The following is a 20,641-nucleotide window of genomic DNA, read 5'->3' as shown; positions in this document are numbered from 1 at the left end:
CAGGCCCTAGTCCCCTGGGCACTGGCAGGATTCACAGATTCACTATTTCCAAAGGAACAGTAACATCCTCTGCCCCAGCTTACCAGCTCCAGCTCAGATCACTGCTCCACTTAACACACAGCGCTGCCATAGGCTCACAGCGAAATCACGCCTCAGTTCAACAAAGCCAAGAGTCGAGTGGAAGTGTTGGAAACAAATGGTTACATATAACAAAGTCATAACATGCGTTCTAGAGCCTAGACTGAACTAACAAGGTATTCTCCTGTCTAACCAAGTACAGCTCACCCGAAATCCTTGCAGCACTTTACAGCCAGGCAGGCTCGGACCCTTCTTTCATGAGACATGCATACGGTCAGTTTGTCTCCGAGGGGAAGGATCCAGTAGGTCTCTGCACACCGAGAGAGATCAGACCGATCCTTTGTCTTTATGCTTAAACACCACAGATGGACACACACACAGCCCCCTGCTGTAAGTTTCTTCCTGTAGATTTCCTTTTTTGTGGATTTTGCAATCTAATTTTGCACCTGGCTCAGTGTGCAAAGAGACATCCAACATCAGGCACACAATACACAGATGGCCAGACAGGGAAGTAACCCAGTGATGCGCAGAGCATTCCCCGATATTCTGGAATTGCTCAGATGTGATGGTCACAAGAAATCACAGTCAGGCTTTCCCAGGGCTAGATTCTATAATACTCTTGTTACCAGCCCCCTTCCACGGCAGCCTCCTGTGCCTGTGTAAATGCATCGGGTTTGGTGCAGATCCAGTGTCTCTCACTGGTGCATTGCAAGCTGCTGACCGCACTCACACCGGTCAGATACGCGCAGTCTCCTCCTTCTCCTATTGGAAACCTGCAAGAGAGAAGCCAGGGAGCTGGTGTCAGGCAGGAGTTGGACATTTCCCATCAGTCACAGGCAGGGAGAGATGCTCTCGCACAGTGCAGGGAGCTGCTGCACTCACAGCCCCTCACGATTCCCCTTCCTGCACCTGCCACAGGCCCCAGCTAAAAAGGGGGCAGTGGGGCAGCAAGGCCAGGAAAGGTTCGAAGATCAACTGACCTCCATGGAGCATTTATGCCAGGTGGGTATTAACCCAGATCCTACTCTCCGCCCCACACACACCCAGCTGGGTCTGGATGGGCCCCTGCAGGCCCAACCCACCCAAACTGCCCCGGGCACAGGTTCCAGGTGACTCTCAGTGTGGCGAGGAGCAGCAGTAACGCCGCAAAGAGGAGCTGGGTCCAGGGCTCCCTGGACAGTTTACATCAGCTCTCAGGCCAGAGGCCTGTCAGGACAGGCTGCATTGCAGGGGGCGGCTGGAGTGAAATGCCAGCAGCACAAACCCGGCGGCCATGGTGTGACCCCAGCCACTCACACAGAGCTTCCCGTGAGAGCTGGAGGCCAGCGCTTCCCACCTGGGAACAGGGTGGGATCCAGGCTCACAGGCAAATCCTCCCCCATGGTCCCATCCTGGCTACTCACAGTAGTCATGTGCTGGGCTGGGAGGAGGCCCAGCACTACTCTTTGGGCAGGCCGGGATCTCCCTGCCCTCAGGCCACCAGCCTCTGGCTCGGGGTGAGACCTGTCCCAGAGAAGGGAGAGCCCAGCCCAAAGCCACCTGAGCAGATGGCTGTGGGTGGCTCCCCCACCAGCATCACCCCAGAAGAGCTCTGATGGGATGGCAATGATGCACCCAGAGCCTTCTGCTGGGGTGGGCACCCGCAGGGTGGCAGATTTCAGGGTTAACACCCCACTGAGATGCCTGTTTACCCAGTTCCGGTAAATTGGCATCACATTAGCTATCCTCCAGTCATCGGGCACAGAAGCGGATTTCAATGATAGGTTACAGACTACAGTTAGTAGTCCTGCAATTTCACCTTTGAGTTCCTGGTCCTGGTGACTTGTTACTGTTTAGTTTCTCAATTTGTTCCAAAACCTACTCTAATGACACCTCCATCTGGGACAGTCCCTCAGACTTGTCACCTAAAAAGGACGGCTCAGGTTTGGGAATCTCCCTCACATGCTCAGCCATGAAGACTGCTGCAAAGAATTCATTTAGTTTCTCTGCAATGGCATGGTGCCAGCTGCGGTGTGGACAGACCCCAAACAGGCCTGCTAACAGATGGGCCCGTGATGCAATCACAAAGACAGACTGCTGCCGACATCAGGGCATCCTTGCTGGAAAATGTGAAAATATCTGACTGGGATCAAACAACAGGTCACCAACTGACTTGTTTCCTAAGCCTCCTCTGGGCACATTTTCGAGCTTCCCATCAATCGCAAAGGGCTTTTTTAAAAACACCATTCAGCTGTAAGTACATAAGACTGGCCACATGGGTCAGACCAATGGTCCATCTAGCCCAGTGTCCTGTCCTCCGATACTGGCCAGCGGTAGGTGCTTCCGAGGGAATGAACAGAACAGGGTCAGTATCGAGTGATCCATCCCATTCACTCCCAGCTTCTGGCAGTCAGATGTATATGGACACTCAGAGCATGGGGTTGCATCCCTGACCATCCTGGCTGATAGGAACTGGTCGAGCTATCCTCTGTGAACTTGTCTACTTCTTGTTTAAACAGAGTTATACTATTGGCCTTCACAACATCCCCTGGCAACAAGCTCCACAGGTTGACTGTGTTGTGTGAAGAAATACTTCCTTTTGTTTGTGTCAGACCTGCTGCCTATTCATTTAATTGTGTGACCGCTAGGTCTTGCGTTACGTGAAGGCATAAATAACACTTCCCTCTTCACTTTCTCGACCCCATTCATGATTTTATAGACCTCCTATATCCCCCCCTTAGTCGTCTCCCCTCATATGGAAGCTGTTCCATATCTCTAATCATATGGAGATAGTTGAAAACCCCCATTATTATTGGGTTTTCTGCTTTTGTAGCCTCTCTAATCTCGGTGAATTTCACAGTCACCATCCTGGTCAGTAGTATATTCCTGCTGCTAGATTCTTATTCTTCAAGTGTGGAATTCCTGTTCTTAGAGATGCCAGGATACAGTTGGGTTCGTTTAAGATTTTTACTGTTCTTTACTCTATGCTTTCCTGGACACGTGGTGCCCCTCCCCCGCCAGCGTGACCTAATCTGCCGTTCTTTCAGTGCTGATGGTCCAGGGTCAAACCCTGCTATCGGCTCAACTGGGGTTTGGTTATTTGATCCCACCCAGATCCCACTGAAATCCCTCTTGGGATGTCGTCTGGGCCATCTCTACTGTACCCCACTTCTCATGGCAGCCCCAGGCACTCAGCATTTGTGACTATCAGGCATCTTTAACGCAGATGGCCCCACTAAAGCCAGACAGATCTGAAAGCTTTGGCCAGTCTCCCAGCAGACAACACTTGTTTCCGCCCATCACTAATACACGGAGTACATAGCACTGACTGGTGCGTCGGCCTGAACTCGGTATCTCAGACACCAGGGACCCAAAGCCCTGGGAATTCACAGAGGACTTACAGGTTGTTGAATTTGGTGCCATTGGCCCATTTCCAGAGCTGCCCAGGGTCCCTCTGGAGGCCAATCCAGTGGTTAAATCTGCCTTTATAGCACAGCACGAAAGCCTCAAAACAGCAGAGGGAGAGGTGGGTTCAGAGCACAGGCTCTGTGCACCAGAGAATCACAGGGATACACTGAAGGGCTCTGTTTTCAGGGAACGGCTGGGGATTTTCACCTCCCTCTTGCCCAGCTCTGGGTAATTCAGTATTAACTTTCCTATCCCAAACCTCACCTCGCCTTACAGAACAGCTGAGCTCCCCTCCCCATCACAGGGGAAGGGGAAGGAAAGAGCCCAGCTGATCTCAATAAGGGATGCTGGGAAGGGCCAGGGATGAGAGAAGAGCCACCAACTCCTCAGCCAGAAGGGGCCAGGGCTAAGAGGAGCCCCCCCATCCTCATCTGGCTACCCAAGAGCACGGGCTCTTCAAGTCAATCTGGGATCTCAGTACCCCTTTGGCCCCATGCCACCCAGAAGACACTCAAGCCAGCCTTGCCCTCGAGAGGGGCGGTCTCCTTTTGAGAGGGCTGACAGCGAGTGATCCCCGCAGTCAGACACGGACACTAGAGGTGCCCCGGGCCAGCCAGCCAGGCCTGGCATTCAGCAACTGGAAGCTCATTTACTCAGAGCTGCTCCTCGAGCCCAGGTTCTCCCGCAGCAGCTGCTGAGCCAAGACCAGAACGTTGCAATTCGAGCATCTCTCACCATTTCCTGCTCACTGTTGATCTCAGCCAGGGAGGCGCTGAGCGCAGAGCAGTGGGTCAGGCTGTAGGTCCAGTTCCTTTCGGCCTCAGAGAAATAGTAGCATTTCCCTAGGTATCCGATCCAGCAACGGGCCCCGGTTCAGCTGACGGAAGCTTAGGTCTCCACACTGAGAATGAGACAGCGACACGTGGTGTGAGGGAGACCCGCCACCCGCCAACGAGGAGAACGGGGGAGATCAGCTCCTGCGCCCCAGGCTTCTGAGACCCCTCGAACCAGGGTGGGTACTGAAAGGCCATGAGGGAGCCAGGAGGACGGTGGGAATCCAGCCCCAGAGGGGGGTTATCTGACTCTGCTCTCACTCTCTTGGGTTTACATTGAACAGGGATGCAGCTGACAAGCAGCTCATGCCATGAAGCCCAGGACAGAGAGCTGGGGCCAAGCTCAGGGTTACAACACGGGGTGGGCAGAGAGCCGCAGAGGGAGGGGACAGTTACCAGGGGGCCAGCAGGGGGGCAATAATTAATGGGTAGGAGATTAACTTCAACATGATTTGCCAGGTCTAGTACCCCAAGGAGTTCTGCTAGCCTGGACTGCTGCCCCCTCCCCCTGCTCTGCGCTTTGCTTCCCTGGAGAGGCAGGTTGAGATGAAGACGGGAACAAACTCCCTTCCCTTCAGGAGACCGAACGCCCGCTGCCCGGCCTGTCCAGCGCAGCCAGCCAGGTTCACGGTCACCACAAACAGCTGCCATCTGCGCTCGCACACGCTGTCTGTGCAGGCGGGGATGTCAACAGCGCGACGAGACCCTGCCCTGCCGAGGTCACCAATGGGTGGGTTTCACACTGCGTTAAGGGAGGTGTCGGTACTGCGTTCCACGGCTCATTTCAGTGACACGCCAGCACCTGCCCAGCACTGGGCACCACCCGGGGATGCAGGAAGGCCAGGCTGGCACCTCAGGGCGACACACTGCAGGCAGAGGGCCCAGCTCATTGCTGCCCTGCACCGTCAATCACCCCCACTCTGCACGGCTATCAGTGACCGTGCCTGGGGCCCGGCAACAGTGACTTGGACCCAGAGTGCTCAGAGATGGGCTGGGGGGAGCTAATGTCAGTCCCGACACACAGAGTGCCCAGGTACAGGGGTCTGGGAGGGAGCAGGAGGGGGGTCGGGGTCTGAGAGGGAGCAGGAGGAGGGTCTTGGAGGAACATCCCCCAGGAATCCTCTGTCTCAGGGGCAGAAGCCAGACAGGCCAGGAGGAGAGACTGACTGTGGTGGCTCCAGGGGGAATGGGATGTGCAGAGAGGGGGAAGGGACGGGTGAGAACTCACCTGCCAGGACAATGATGAGAACTAAGAACATGGTTGCGAGGGCCACTGTGAGCACAATTGTACATTTCTTGTAGTTACATTTCCTGCTGTTAGGACAAGGATCTGAAACAGAAAGACCTGTCAGGCAGGGCCGCGAGGACATGTCTCCCCCACGGCACCAGGGCTGGAGCTGCCTTAGAACAGTGGTTCTCACCCACCAGTTCGTGTACCCCTGGGGGTAAGCAGAGGTCTTCCACGGGGCACATCAACTCATCTAGAGATTTGCCTCGTGTTACGACAGGCCACATAAAAAGCACTAAGTCAGTACAAGCTAAAATTTCATACAGACAATGGCTTGTTTATACTGCTCGATAGACTATACACGGAAAGGTACAGCGTTTATAGTCCAATTGATCTATTTCATAATTAAATACGCAACAATCAGAGAGACTCAGCAATTTTTCCGGAATAGTGGCTGTGACACTTTTGTATTTTTATGTCCGATTTTGGAAGCAAGTGGTTTTTAAGTGAGATGAAACTTAGCAGAGTGCAAGACAAATCAGCCTCCTGACAGGGCGACAGTCGTCTGGAAAGGCTGAGAACCACTGGACTCGAACATGCACCGTTCTGCCGATTGCTCCTTCCGTCAGACACTCTGGGAGAGGAGCCCGGAGGGTCAGGCAGGCTGGGGCTGGCAGAACAGCCCCTCCTTCCCCTCAGCCCAGTGCCCTCCCCTGGGCACTCCCAGCCAGGCTGCCAGGAGGCCTGGTGAGCTCAGGGGCACAGAGATAAGGACCCGCATGTCCTGGTGGCAGTTGCTCCAACTGTCCCCCCACCATCGCCACCCCCATTCTGCCCCCTGCCGAGCGCTGGCTGGGCCCACACTGCCGAGTGCCCCTGTCCCCGCACACTGGGGTCTCACACTGGCCATACACAGCAGAAGGGGGGAGAACGAACCAGGCAGAGATGGGCTAGGGCTGTCACAGGGGGTCTGACACACCCAGCCCAGGAGGGCCCTGCACAGCCCCACGGCCACCGCTGTGTGCGCCAGACAGCAGCTGTGAGCCAGGGATCAGTGCCCTGAGAGCCCCTGGGGGTGATCCAGTCCCTGCTGCCCACAGACGGGGGGTTGCTGGGCACTCGCTGCTGCCACTGAGAGCCTGGCCCCATGTGGGACAGCCTCAGTGTCTCTCTCCAGCCTGTTCCCAGGCAGTGACACCCCATTACCTGGCTCCCCTCCAGTCTCCAGGTGTCCCTGGCCCTCAACAGGCCACTCCTACAGCGGCTCTTCGCTCCCAGCAGGTCCAGCTGCTGGCCCCATCGTCTCTCTCAGCGACACTCGGGCCGCACACGCTGCTGGAGACGCTGGGCTGGGGTCGGCTCCTCTCTGTCACTGGGTCCGATTCAGCAGCAGCGAAGCAGAGCTGGGGCCGGGGTCCTGGCCCTGGCTCCCCGCACACCCTGCTCTGGACTCTCCAGCCGATCTGAAAGTCGAGACGGACCCAGCAGGACAGGTCTGTGGGGGGGTGGGGGTGCGATTTGTGGTTTCTCGTTCCCTGCCCAGCAGCCCAACCCCCAGCCAGAGGCGGTGCCAGGATGATTGAACCCCCTTAAACGCCATCGGCTCCTCCACCCCCCAGGGCTTCAGAGACCTGATCTGCCACAGGCCCCACCCGCCGCGCACCACCCCCGCGTGACAGGCACCCAGCTGGGGTTGACAGGAGCAAAAAACCCTCCCTCCCCACACATACCTCCTGCAATCGAGAGCAAGTCGAGAATCCTAACAGGAGCGGGGAGCTGGTGGGCGGGGGAGAGAACCAGGATGGATTGAGTAACATCAAGGCAATTAAATCACCAAGTCCAACGCCTCAATTGAAATGATCAATTTTAATCAACTTTTCCATTTACACTTCAGTAATTTTCTAAGGCCAAGTGCCCACCCAGTGGGCGACAGAACCATTAAAACTTCATGTCCAAAACTTCCCCCACAGGGGGGTGGGGAGGGGCGGGGAAAATGTGGGAGTGGCCCTTTCCTTCCCCCTTGTTCACTGGGAACGCAGGCAGGGGGAGGATGCCCGTGGAAAACCACGGTTGGGGGTCCAGGGGTACAAGGTTGGGGGTACAGGGAGCAACAGTGTGCTGATGACCTCCCCCCCAGCTGGCTTGGGGCCATGGGAGGGGAAGGGCCCAGGTAGCTCCATGCTCCACACAGGTGCCCCATCCCTAGCACGCAGACCGGGGGTCGGGCGGGGGGAGCCACCAGACAGGCCCAGCCCGAGGAGGGGGACGGGGGGGCGCCCCCCCAGCCCGAGGAGGGGGGGAAGGGGGAAGGGACGAGGGGGGACGGAGGGGCCCCCCAGCCCGAGGAGGGAGGGGAGGGGAGGGGAGGGGGGGAAAGGGGACGGAGGGGCTCCCCAGCCCGAGGGGAGGAGGGGGAAGGCGGATGGAGGGGCCCCCCGCCTGCCTCAGTCCGAGGGGAGGGGAGAAGGGGGACAGAGGGCCCGCCCCAGCCCGGGAAAGGAGGGGAAGGGGACACAGGGCCCCGCCCAGCAAGGGAAAGGGAGGGAAGGGAGAGGGGAAACACAGGGCCCCCCCAGCCCGGGAAAGGGGGGGAAGGTAGAGGGGGGGGACAGGGACCCCCAGAACGGGAAAGGGGATGAAGGGGGATACAGGGCCCCCCCCAGCCGGGGAAAGTGGGGGAAGGGAGAGGGGGGACAGAGGGCCCCCCCAGCCCAGGAAAGGGAGGGAAGGGAGAGGGGGGACAGAGGGCCCCCCCAGCCCGGGAAAGGGGGGAAGGGAGAGGGGGGACAGAGGGCCCCCCCAGCCCGGGAAAGAGGGAAGGGGGACAGAGGGGCCCCCCCAGCCTGATAAAGGGGGGAAGGGAGAGGGGAGGACACAGGGCCCCCCCTGCCTGGGAAAGGGGGGGAAGGGGGACACAGGGCCCCTCCCCAGCCCGGGAAAGGGGCAGAATTGAGACACAGGCCCCCCCCCCCCAGCCCAGGAAAGCCGGGAAAGGGAGAGGGGGGACACAGGGCGCCCCCAGCGGCCCGGGAAAGGGGGGGAAGGGAAAGGGGGGACAGAGGGCCCCCCCAGCCAGAGAAAGAGGGGGAAGGGGGACAGAGGGCCCCCCCAGCCTGGGAAAGGGGGTAAGATGGACAGGGCCCCCCCAGAGCAGGAAAGGGGGGAAGGGAAAGGGGGGACAGAGGGCCCCTCCAGCCCGAAAAGGGGGGGAAGAGGGACACAGGGCCCCCCCAGCCCGGGAAAGAGGGGGAAAAGAGACACAGGGCCCCCCCCAGCCCGGGAATGGGGGGAAGGGAGAGGGGGGAAAGAGGGCCCCCCCGAGGCCAGGAAAGTGGGGAAGGGAAAGGGGGGACAGAGGGCCCCCCCAGCCCGTGAAACGGGGGGAAGGGAGATGGTGGACAGAGGCCCCCCCCAGGCCTTGAAAGCTGTGGAAGGGGGACACAGGGCCCCCCCCCAGCCTGGGAAACGGGGGGAAGGGAGAGGGGGGACACAGGGCCCCCCCCAGCCAGGGAAAGGGGTGGAAGGGAGATGGGGGACAGAGGGCTCCCCCAGCCCGGGAAAGGGGGGGAAGGTAGAGAGGAGACACAGGGCCCGCCCCAGCCTGGGAAAGGCGGCGAAGGGAGAGGGGGGACACAGGCCCCCCCCCAGCTTGGGAAAGGGGGGAAAGGGAAAGGGGGACACAGGGCCACCGCCAGCCCGGGAAAGGGGGGGAAGGGAGAGGGGGGACACCGGGTCCCCCCCCCAGCCTGGGAAAGGGGGGGAAGGGGGACACAGGGCCCCCCCATCCCGGGAAAGGGGGGGAAGGTAGAGAGGAGACACAGGGCCCACCCCAGCCTGGGAAACGTGGCGCAGGGAGAGGGGGGTGTGACGATGTGACGCAGCAGGGAGGGGGGAGTGTTGACCTGGGAATGTGCCCTGGGGACCGGAGACCTGAGAGCCCGTCACCTGAGCCAGGAGGGGGAGGGGGAGGTGACACCTCTGCCCAGGAATGTGGATGGAGGCTGCAGCAGGGAACCTGCTGGGTGGGTTTAGTTTCAGTTTGGGGCTGGGTGGAGGAACACAGGGAACCCCAGGGCTGGGGTCTAAGCTCCCTGCTCCCCCAGAAGGACTTCACTGAGGGGTCCTGGGTGTCCCCACAAGCTCTGTTTTGGACTGTGTTCCTGTTGTCCAATAAACCTTCAGTTTTACTGGCTGGCTGAGAGTCTCAGTGAATCCCAGGAAGAGGGGTGCAGGGCCTGGACTCCCCCACACTCCGTGACAACTGGTGGCAGCGGTGGGATCTACTGCACCCCGTGAACGGCGCTTCCTGCAGTAAGTGACTGGGGAACAGTAAAACGAAGGGGGATTGACGGGGACCAGGCGTGCTGAAGATTCAGAGAGAGACGGTTTCAGGGGGCGGTTAACCCCTGGGAGTGTGTGACCAGAGAGAAGGACTTTTGCAGTAACAGGGTCCCCCGGGGGATTGCAGCGAGCGGTCCCAGGGGCGGAGGAGTCTGCAGCTCGACCCTGGCAAAGAGGTGGTGACCTCAAGGAGGACTGGCACACTAGGGGCTTTTCCTGGAAACCGTGGACAGCTGCCCGGCCTGCAAGTGGCCAGCCGGGAGATGTACGCTAAACGCCTTAAGAGCGACCTGGTGGAGCTGTGCAGGCAGAGGGGGCTGCGCGTCGGGAGGTCCACCAAGGAACAGCTGATTGCCCAGCTGGAGGAGAGGGATCGCTTGGATGACCCGATCCCTGTCCCTGAGGGAAGCCGCCCGGCGGACGCAGCGTGGGCCCTGGGGCCTGACCAGGCTGGGAGGGGTCAGACTGCTGCCCAGGACACCCCGAGACCCTTCCTACCTATGCCTGGGGGAGGGGTTGTGGGAAGCCCAGCGAATACCGAGGGCCCCCTGACCCCAGCAGCCAGCAGGGGATCCTCCCAGCGGAGCTCCCCATCCCTGGAGCGGATGCGGCTGGAATGGGAGAGGGAGAGGAAAATGAGGGAGCTGGAGGATCATGAAAAACAACGTCAACATGAGGAGAAACAACGTCAACATGAGCAGGAGGAGAAGGAGAGGGAGCGTCAGGAGAAGGAGAGGGAACGTCAACATGAGCAGCAGGAGAAGGAGAGGGAGCGTCAGGAGAAGGAGAGGGAACGTCAACATGAGCAGCAGGAGAAGGAGAAACAAAGACAGCATGAACTGGAGCTGGCCAGGCTGAGGAGCAGTGGGGCCCCGGCTGCGGTGAGTGAGGGGGGACCCAAGACTGCAAGGAGCTTTGATAAGTGCTTCCTGGCCCAGCGGAAGGAGCGGGAGGACATAGATAGCTTCCTGACGGCCTTTGAGAATGCCTGCGAGCTGCACAGGGTTGACCCTGCAGACAGGCTCCAGTTCCTCACCCCCTTACTGGACCCCAAAGCCGTGGAGGTCTACAGCCGGATGACAGGGGCAGAGGCAGGGGACTATGAACTGTTCAAACAGGCCCTGCTCCGTGAGTTTGGGCTGACCCCCGAGATGTACCGGAGAAGGTTCCGGAGTCAGCGTAAAACGCCTGAGGTCACCTACCTACAACTGGTCAACAGGATGCAGGGATATGCCCGCAAGTGGACAGCGGGGGCCCAAACTAAAGAGGACCTGCTTGACCTGTTTGTACTGGAGCACCTGTATGAACAGTGCCCTTCCGACCTGAGGCTGTGGCTGGTGGACAAAAAGCTCGCGAACCCCCAGAATGCAGGGCAGCTGGCCGACGAGTTTGTGAACAGTCGGTCAGGGGGTAGCCGGGAGGAGTCCCAAAAGAACAGGCCCCCCCCGATGCAGAGAGAGAGTCACCATGGGGCCTCCCAGCGGGGAAATAGGGAGAACCCCCTCCAAAGGGGAACGCCTGGTGTCGGGCCCCTCCGACCCGTTCGAGGGGACCAATGTGACCTGAGCTGCTATCACTGTGGCCAGAGAGGCCACGTACGGGCCCAGTGCCCCGGGCTCAGGGACAAACTGAGCAGACCCAACCTACCCAGGGTTAACTGGGTAGGGACTCAGCTGGACGAGGGGCAGGCGACCCAGGAAAGGGGGGCTACCAGTTTGCCACCTGCTCAGGAGGGAAGAGTACCCCCAGCCAGCCCCGCCAGAGGGCTGGAGGCTCTGGACTCAGGGTGCTCGGTTTACAGGGTGGGTGCGGGGCTGTCCCTCCGGAGAGAGTGCCTTGTTCCCCTGGAGGTGGATGGGAGGAAGGTCAATGGATACTGGGATACGGGCGCGGAGGTGACGCTGGCCCGGCCCGAGGTGGTGGCCCCAGATCGGGTGGTGCCCAACACCTACCTGACCCTGACGGGGGTGGGCGGGACCCCATTTAAGGTGCCCGTGGCAAGGGTACACCTGAAATGGGGGACCAAGGAGGGCCCCAAGGATGTGGGGGTACACCACCATTTGCCCACTGAAGTTTTGATGGGGGGAGACCTACAGGACTGGCCAAGCGACCCCCAGACCGCCCTGGTTGTGACCCGTAGCCAGAGCCGGCGAGGGGCACTGCGACCTGACCCTGGGGAGGGTACCACACTGGAGGCGCGAGACCCTACTCGGGTGGGGAGGGAGCGCCGAGGGGCACGGCTCAGAGAGGCTGCGGCCTCAGACCTGGCCACGGAGGGGGAACCGGGCCCCATCCCTTCCCCAGCCGCTGAGTTCCAGGCCGAGTTGAGGAAAGATCCCTCCTTGCAGAAGCTCAGGGACCTGGCCGACCTCAGTGGGGGATGGACCATGAGGAGAGGCTGCCAGGAGAGGTTCCTGTGGGAGAAGGGGTTCCTGTACCGAGAATGGGCTCCCCCAGGGGAAGGGGAGTCCTGTGGGATCAGGAGGCAGCTGGTGGTCCCCCAGAAGTACCGCCGCAAGCTCCTGTCCCTGGCCCATGACATCCCCCTCGCAGGGCACCAGGGAATCCGGCGCACCCGGCAGAGGTTGCTACAGAACTTTTACTGGCCCGGGGTCTTTACCACCGTCCGGCAGTATTGCCGATCCTGTGACCCCTGTCAGAGGGTGGGGAAGGCCCGGGACAAGGGGAAAGCGGCGTTGAGACCTTTGCCCATCATAGAGGAGCCTTTCCAGAAGGTGGCCATGGACATCGTGGGGCCTCTCAGCAAGACGACCCGGTCGGGGAAGAAATACATTCTGGTGGTGGTAGATTTCGCCACCCGCTACCCCGAGGCAGTGCCCTTAGCTTCCATTGAAGCAGACACCGTGGCAGATGCGCTCCTGACCATTTTCAGCCGAGTGGGGTCCCCCAGGGAAGTCTTGACAGACCAAGGCTCCAACTTCATGTCGGCCCTGCTCCGGTGCTTGTGGGAGAAATGTGGGGTCCGGCATGACTGGGCCTCAGCGTATCACCCCCAGTCCAATGGGCTGGTGGAGAGGTTTAACGGGACGCTAAAGATGATGCTGAAAACCTTTATGAACCAGCACCCGCAGGATTGGGACAAGTACTTACCTCACCTGCTGTTCGCGTACAGGGAGGTGCCCCAGGAGTCTACCGGATTTTCGCCTTTCGAACTGTTATATGGAAGGAGGGTGAGGGGCCCCCTGGACCTGATGAGAGACGAGTGGGAGGGGAAGGCCACTCCCGATGGAGAGTCAGTGGTGGAGTATGTCCTGACCTTCCGAGAGAGACTGGCTGAACTCATGGGCCTGGCCAGGGAGAATCTGGCCAGAGCCCAGAGGAAGCAGAAGGTCTGGTATGACCGCACGGCGCGGGCCCGTGCCTACGCCACCGGGGATCAGGTGATGGTTCTCATCCCCGTGAGAAAGAACAAACTACAGGCCGCCTGGGAGGGCCCGTTCAAGGTCGTCAAGTAGCTCAATGAGGTAAACTATGTGGTGGAGCTGTCGAACCGGGCCCACCACCGCCGGGTGTACCATGTGAATATGATGAAGCCATATTATGCCAGGGGGAATGTGGTGTTAGCTGTGTGTGGTCAGTGGGAGGAGCAGGGAGATGACCCTTTAGTAGATCTATTCCCTGGGACCAGAGCTGGTTCCCCCCTGGAAACAATCCCCCTCTCGGATCAGCTCACCCCTGCCCAGCAAGCTGAGGTCAGGGGGGTGCTGCATCCGTACCGACAGCTGTTTTCCAACCAGCCTGGACGCACTAATCTGACTGTCCACCGGGTGCAGACAGGGTCGCACCCGCCGATAAGATGCTCCCCCTTCCGAGTCACAGGGAAAACTGCTCAGGACCTGGAAAGAGAGGTCCGGGACATGCTGGCTTTGGGGGTGATCCAGCCATCGGCCAGCCCTTGGGCCTCGCCGGTGGTGCTGGTCCCCAAAAAGGATGGGTCAGTCCGGTTCTGTGTGGACTATCGGAAGCTCAATGCCATCACTGTATCGGATGCCTACCCCATGCCCAGGCCGGACGAGCTCCTAGACAAGCTGGGAGGAGCTCGGTACCTTACCACCATGGACCTTACAAAGGGCTACTGGCAAGTGCCGCTGGATGCAGATGCCCGGCTGAAATCGGCCTTTATCACCCCTCTGGGGCTCTATGAGTTTCTGACCCTGCCTTTCGGCCTCAAGGGAGCGCCGGCCACCTTCCAGCGCCTGGTGGACCAGCTCCTGAGGGGGATGGAGAGTTTTGCCGTGGCGTATATTGACGACATCTGTGTCTTTAGCCAGACCTGGGAGGACCACGTGTCCCAGGTTAGACAAGTGCTGGACCGACTCCAGGGGGCTGGGCTGACTGTCAAAGCGGAGAAGTGCAAGGTGGGGATGGCTGAAGTATCTTACCTGGGCCATCGGGTGGGGAGCGGCCGCCTAAAGCCGGAACCGGCCAAGGTGGAGGTGATCAGAGACTGGCCCGCTCCCCACACCAAAAAGCAGGTCCAAGCCTTTATTGGGATGGCAGGCTACTACCGAAGATTTGTGCCCCACTTTAGCGCCATAGCCACCCCCATCACTGAGCTATGCAAGAAGGGGAAGCCAGACAAGGTGGTCTGGACCGAGCAGTGCCAGGAGGCTTTCCGGGCGCTGAAGGAGGCTCTGGTCAGTGGCCCAGTTCTAGCAAACCCAGACTTTGACAAGCCCTTTGTGGTGTTCACCGACGCCTCCGACACGGGACTGGGGGCGGTGTTAATGCAGGAGGATGAAAAGGGGGAGAGACACCCCATCGTGTACCTGAGCAAGAAGTTGCTACCCCGGGAGCAACACTACGCGGCCATCGAGAAGGAGTGCCTGGCCATGGTGTGGGCCCTCAAGAAACTAGAGCCCTATCTCTTCGGGCGACACTTCACCATGTACACCGACCACTCTCCCCTGACCTGACTGCACCAGATGAAAGGAGCCAACGCCAAGCTCCTGAGGTGGAGCCTGCTCCTGCAGGATTACGACATGGACGTGGTCCATGTGAAGGGAAGTGCCAACCTGATAGCGGATGCGCTGTCCCGGAGAGGGGGCCCCGAACTTCCCCAGGTCACTGGTCACAGTGACCCCGCTCAGTTCAGTCTCGAAGGGGGGAGAGATGTGACGATGTGACGCATCAGGGAGGGGGGAGTGTTGACCTGGGAATGTGCCCTGGGGACGGGAGACCTGAGAGCCTGTCACCTGAGCCAGGAGGGGGAGGGGGAGGTGACACCTCTGCCCAGGAATGTGGATGGAGGCTGCAGCAGGGAACCTGCTGGGTGGGTTTAGTTTCAGTTTGGGGCTGGGTGGAGGAACACAGGGAACCCCAGGGCTGGGGTCTAAGCTCCCTGCTCCCCCAGAAGGACTTCACTGAGGGGTCCTGGGTGTCCCCACAAGCTCTGTTTTGGACTGTGTTCCTGTTGTCCAATAAACCTTCGGTTTTACTGGCTGGCTGAGAGTCTCAGTGAATCCCAGGAAGAGGGGTGCAGGGCCTGGACTCCCCCACACTCCGTGACAGGGGGACACAGGGCCCCCGCAGCTCAGGAAAGGGGGGAAAGGGAAAGGGGGGACACAGGGCCACTGCCAGCCCGGGAAAGGGGGGGAAGGGAGATGGGGGACAGAGGGGCCCCCCCAGCCCAGAAAAGGGTGGGAAGGGAAAGGGGGGACAGAGGGCAACACCCAGCCCGGGAAAGGGGGGGAAGGGGGACAGAGGGTGTCCCCCATCCCGGGAAAGGGGGGGAAGGGGACACAGGCCCCCCCCAGCTTGGGAAGGGGGGGAAGGGGGTCACAGGGCCCCCCCAGCACGGGAAAGGGGGAAAGAGGGCCCCCCCAGTCCGGAAAAGGGGGTGAAGGAGGACACAGGGCCCCCCCAGCCCAGGAAAGGGTTGGAAGGGAGAGGGGGGGACACAGGGTCCCCCCCAGCCTGGGAAAGGGGGCAAAGGGAAAGGGGGGACACAGGCCCCCCCCAGCCCGGGAAAGGGGGGGAAGGGGGACACAGGGACCCCCCCAGCCCGGGAAAGTGGGGAAGGGAGAGGGGGGACAGAGGGCCCCCCCCAGCCCGGGAAAGGGGGGAAGTGGGACACAGGGCCCCCCCAGGCCTTGAAAGGGGGGGAAGGGTGACACAGGGCCCCCCTCAGCCCGGGAAAGGGGGGAAGGGAGAGGGGGGACAGAGGGCCCCCCCCGTCCGGGAAAGGGGGGAAGGGGGACAGAGGGCCCCCCCAGGATGGGAAAGGGGGGGAAGGGAGAGGGGGGACACAGGGCCCCCCCAGCCTTGGAAAGCGGGGGAAAGGGACAGGGCTGACACAGGCCCCCCCCAGCCCAGGAAAGGGGAGAAAGGGAAAGGGGGGTGTCACATTGTGTGGGGGAGTCCAGGCCCTGCACCCCTCTTCCTGGGATTCACTGAGACTCTCAGCCAGCCAGTAAAACAGAAGGTTTATTGGACAACAGGAACACAGTCCAAAACAGAGCTTGTGGGGACACCCAGGACCCCTCAGTCAAGTCCTTCTGGGGGAGCAGGGAGCTTAGACCCCAGCCCTGGGGTTCCCTGCGTTCCTCCACCCAGCCCCAAACTGAAACTAAACCCCCCAGCAGGTTCCCTGCTGCAGCCTCTGTTCACATTCCTGGGCAGAGGTGTCACCTCCCCCTCCCCCTCCTGGCTCAGGTGACAGGGTCTCAGGTCTCCCACCCCCAGGGCACATTCCCAGGTCAACACTCCCCCCTCCCTGCTGCGTCACATCGTCACAAGGTCATTGAAGTGTTGAAGTGACTTCATGGAGAGAAAATATCGGGTAGGAAAGGGCTCATTAATCTAGCAGAGAAAAGAATAACAAGACCCAGTGGCTGGAAACTCAAAAGAGATCAATTCGTATTCGAAAGAGGGCACACATATTCAACCGTGAGGATGAATCACCAAAGGAACAAAGTAGAAAGGGAAGTGGTGGGAATTCCCCACCTCTTGATGTCTTCTAATGAAGACTAGATGCCTTTCTGGAACGTGTGTAGTCAAAAACTAGCTACTATGCTCTACAGAAAGCATGTGATATGCAGGGGGTCAGATGACATGCTCTAATTGTCTCTTCTGTCCATAAAGTCTGCTAATTTATGAAAAACTGAGCGTAGCACGGTGAGAAGCCTCTGATGTTTTACTTTGTTCGACTTGAGCCCACAATGAACGCTCATTGAGAGGGGTGATCCAGGGGAAGCGGCTGAAACATCCAATGTGTCTGGACAGGGGCAGGACATCAGCACTGCCAGGGAGGGGTGGGTGTGGCAGTAAGATCACAAGGGCCTTTGGCAGGACCTCAGCTTATTGGACAAAGGTGGCGGGGATGCGATGATCTCACAGAGAGATCTTGACATCAGCCAGTCAGGACAGGGGTGCAGGACAGGGGAACCTCGGAGATCCCTGTGGCTTTGCTTCAGCACGTCTCCTTCTCGAGGTCTCTCCTGGAGGACTGAGAGAGCATTCACTTTCACATTCGTGAGCGCAAGGAGGACCCTCTTCAGAGTTTTCTCCTTTTCTTATAGTGGTTTTGCTTGAAACCAGACGTCCCTGTATAGAAGGTAAGAGCCTCGGAGAGGTTTGGAACCTGACCAGTCTGATCCATCAGGTGCCAGCTGATTTTTAGGAATGGAAAACACTAGATTGTGGGGGCAGCATTTTATTTCCGACCTAGGACTTTGTCCCTTAGAATTACTGGGGACATTGGAGTTTCTCCTTTTTGTTTTCCCTTTTCCTATCTCTCCCTCCTTTCTTGTCTTCTCTTGCATCTTTGTCCTTTTCCCCTGCTTTCCTTTCACCACCAGGACCTGTCTGTGCATGTGCAGTTGGGGATGGGGGGTTGCACTCCAACTCTCATTGCGGGAGGCCCTCCCAAAGACATGTGGCTGGAATGGTGCTCTAAGAGTGACTCCCTCCGGTGGTGGCCTGGGACATCTGGTGAGGACTCTCAGCTTTCTGCTTCTCAGAGTCTCAGTGCTGATTGGGGGAGCTTGGGGCTATTGTGAGGGAGGAGACTCAGGTCCTCGTTACTCTCTTTTAAGACCAAGGAAATAAGCCATAACCAAACATGTATTTGATTGCTCTTGCCGCTTTTCTCCATTCATTGTCTTGGAGTAATTCATGATTCTCTCTCTAATCGGCTAGTTCTTCTAAAATACTTATGAAATAATTAGTTTTTAATAAAGCCAAATGCAACCCCATAGCTTCAGTAACAAAGGAGTCAGGTGGCACCCTACAGAATGGGGGACAATCCGCTGGAAAGCAGCGACCCTGAAAAGGATTTCGGGGCCATAGTGGATGAGCTGCTCAGCACGGTCTGTCAATGTGAAACTGTGTTAAAAAAGGTTAAAGCCATTCTTGGATGGATAGAGTAGTGAGAATGGAAAGGGAAGTGAAAGAGCATTGGTGAGACTGATGCTGGAATGTTGAATCCAGTTCTTGTGTCCACATTTTGAATATTATGTTAAAACAATTGGAGAGGGTACAGAAAAGATTCGTAATTGAGTGATGGGGATGATGCCTTCTAATGAGACATTGAAAAAGCTCAATCTGTTTAGTATACACAGAAGACAAATGAGAGGTGAGTTGCTTGACTTCCTGGAGAGAAAATGTTGAGTGTAAAAGGGCTCTTTTATGTAGCAGAGAAAGGCATGACAAGACCCCATGGATGGAAGCAGAAATCAGAAAAAGTGTAATGACAATAAGACCCGGATTTGTAAGAGGGTGATTCGTCATTGGCACAAACTACCAAGAGAAATGATGGCTTCTCCATCTCTTGATCTCTTCGAATAGAGACTAGATGCCTTTCTGGAAAACATTTGAGAAAAAGGAAAACCCAGCTCTTCTGATATACAGGAGTCCTTAGGATACGCAGGGGATCAGATTAAATGCTCTAACGGTTGCTTCTGGCCATAAAGTCAACTAACTTGTGAAAACCTAATTGCGGCCTGGGGAGGAACCTCTGTGTTCTACTGTGTAGTCGGTGTCACCCCACAAGGAAGAGTCATTGAGTGGGGTGATCCAGGGGAAGCGGCTGAAACATCCAATGTAGCTGGACAGGGGCAGGACATCAGCACTGCAAGGGAGGGGTGGGTGGGGCAGTAACATCACAAGGGCCTTTGGCAGGACCTCAGCTTATTGGACAAAGGTGGCGGGGAGGCGATGATCTCACAGAGAGATCTTGACATCAGCCAGGCAGGACAGGGGTGCAGGACAGGGGCAACCTCGGAGATCCCTGTGCTTTGCTTCAGCACGTCTCCTTCTCGAGGTCTCTCCTGGAGGACTGAGAGAGCTTTCACTTTCACATTCGTGAGTGCAAGGAGGACCCTCTTTGGAGTTTTCTCCTTTTCTTGTAGTGGTTTTGCTGGAAAACAGACGTCCCTGTATAGAAGGTAAGAGCCTCGGAGAGGTTTGGAACCTGTTCAGTCTGATCCATCAGGTGCTGGCTGATTTTTAGGAAAGGAAAACATTAGATTGTGGGGGCAGCATTTTATTTCCGACCTAGGACTTTGTCCCTTAGAATCACTGGGGACGTTGGTTTTTCTCCTTTTTGTTTTCCCTTTTCCTCTGTCCCTCCTACCTTTCTCTTCTTGCTTCCTTTGTCCTTTTCCTCTGCTCTCCTCCCACCACCAGGAGCTCTGTGTGTGGAGTGGGGGCCGGGGGGGTTGTGGGAGGCCCTCACAGAGAGGTGAGACTGGAATAGGACCCCGAGAATGATCACCTCGGTGGTGACCAGGGCCATTCTTTGGGCTATTTGATGAGAACCCTTAGCCTCCCACCCCTCAAAGTCTCAACCTTGATTGGCTGAGGAGGGGGCTATTGACAGGGAGGAAACTCTGGTCTTTGTTGTTCTCTTTTATGACCAAGCAAATAAGTCACAACCAGTTATATGTCTGACCAATGTGGATGCTGCTCTCCATTCATTGTCTAGGAGCAGTTCATGATCCTCTCGAACAATCCAATTTTTCTCAAATACTTGCTGCATAATTACTAGGAACAATTGCTGGGCTGTAGCTCATTTGAGAGCAATTCTGCTACTGACTGGCTGCATCAGCTAAGACAAGTCCCTGCTTCTTTCTCAGCCTTCGTTTCTCCTTCTGTCAAGTATGAATAACAATCCTCTCCCACCTACCTCGCCATGGGTGGATGCTGGGGATCCACTGAAGAGTGTTACTTGGAGCAGTGCAGACTAGGAGGTGTCCTATCACACTGAGCCATATCAGATTATGACCTAATATTCTCTTTTATTTGTATTTTATTCTTTTGAAATTGTGAAGAGCAGCAACGACTTAGCTCAGACTGAAGCATCTCATCTAATTTTCTAGATCATAGTTGGTTTCAGAGTAGCAGCCGTGTTAGTCTGTATTTGCAAAAAGAACAGGAGGACTTGTGGCACCTTAGAGACTAACAAATTTATTTGAGCATAAGCTTTCGTGAGCTACAGCTGTCATGAGCTACAGATGCATCCGATGAAGTGAGCTGGAGCTCACGAAAGCTTATGCTCAGATAAATTCGTTAGTCTCTAAGGTGCCACAAGTCCTCCTTTTCCTTTTTGCTAGATCCTAGTGTCTCCCCTTTGTGTACGACGAGACAGTTGAATGCACTGTGACAAACAGGAGATGCTCTTGTTTTGCAAACAAATATTTTTGCAAAGAATTTTCATGCTACTTCTTATGATTTCAAGAAACAAAGTGGTTTCATCTGAATGGATTTTCTGACAGAAAACGGTTTCCATGAAAATGTTCACACCTTATTTCCT

At 57.6% G+C, this 20,641-nt stretch overlaps 1 protein-coding gene across 1 annotated transcript in view; it reads right to left on the bottom strand.

The window, feature by feature from the left end:
- Positions 1-663: 663 nt before the first annotated feature.
- The window catches only part of LOC141998845 (C-type lectin domain family 2 member D6-like), a 59,523-nt gene continuing 39,545 nt past the window's right edge, over positions 664-20,641 (bottom strand). Inside the window, 2 exon segments of the mRNA XM_074971820.1 lie at positions 664-711; positions 713-791. Of these exon segments, the coding sequence (XP_074827921.1) occupies positions 664-711; positions 713-791 (127 nt within the window).

The sequence above is a fragment of the Natator depressus genome, chromosome 14 (assembly GCF_965152275.1).
Source record: "Natator depressus isolate rNatDep1 chromosome 14, rNatDep2.hap1, whole genome shotgun sequence".
NCBI lineage: Eukaryota > Metazoa > Chordata > Testudines > Cheloniidae > Natator > Natator depressus.
Note: the sequence above shows the minus strand (reverse complement) of the source record. Positions and strands in the feature narration are given on the sequence as shown.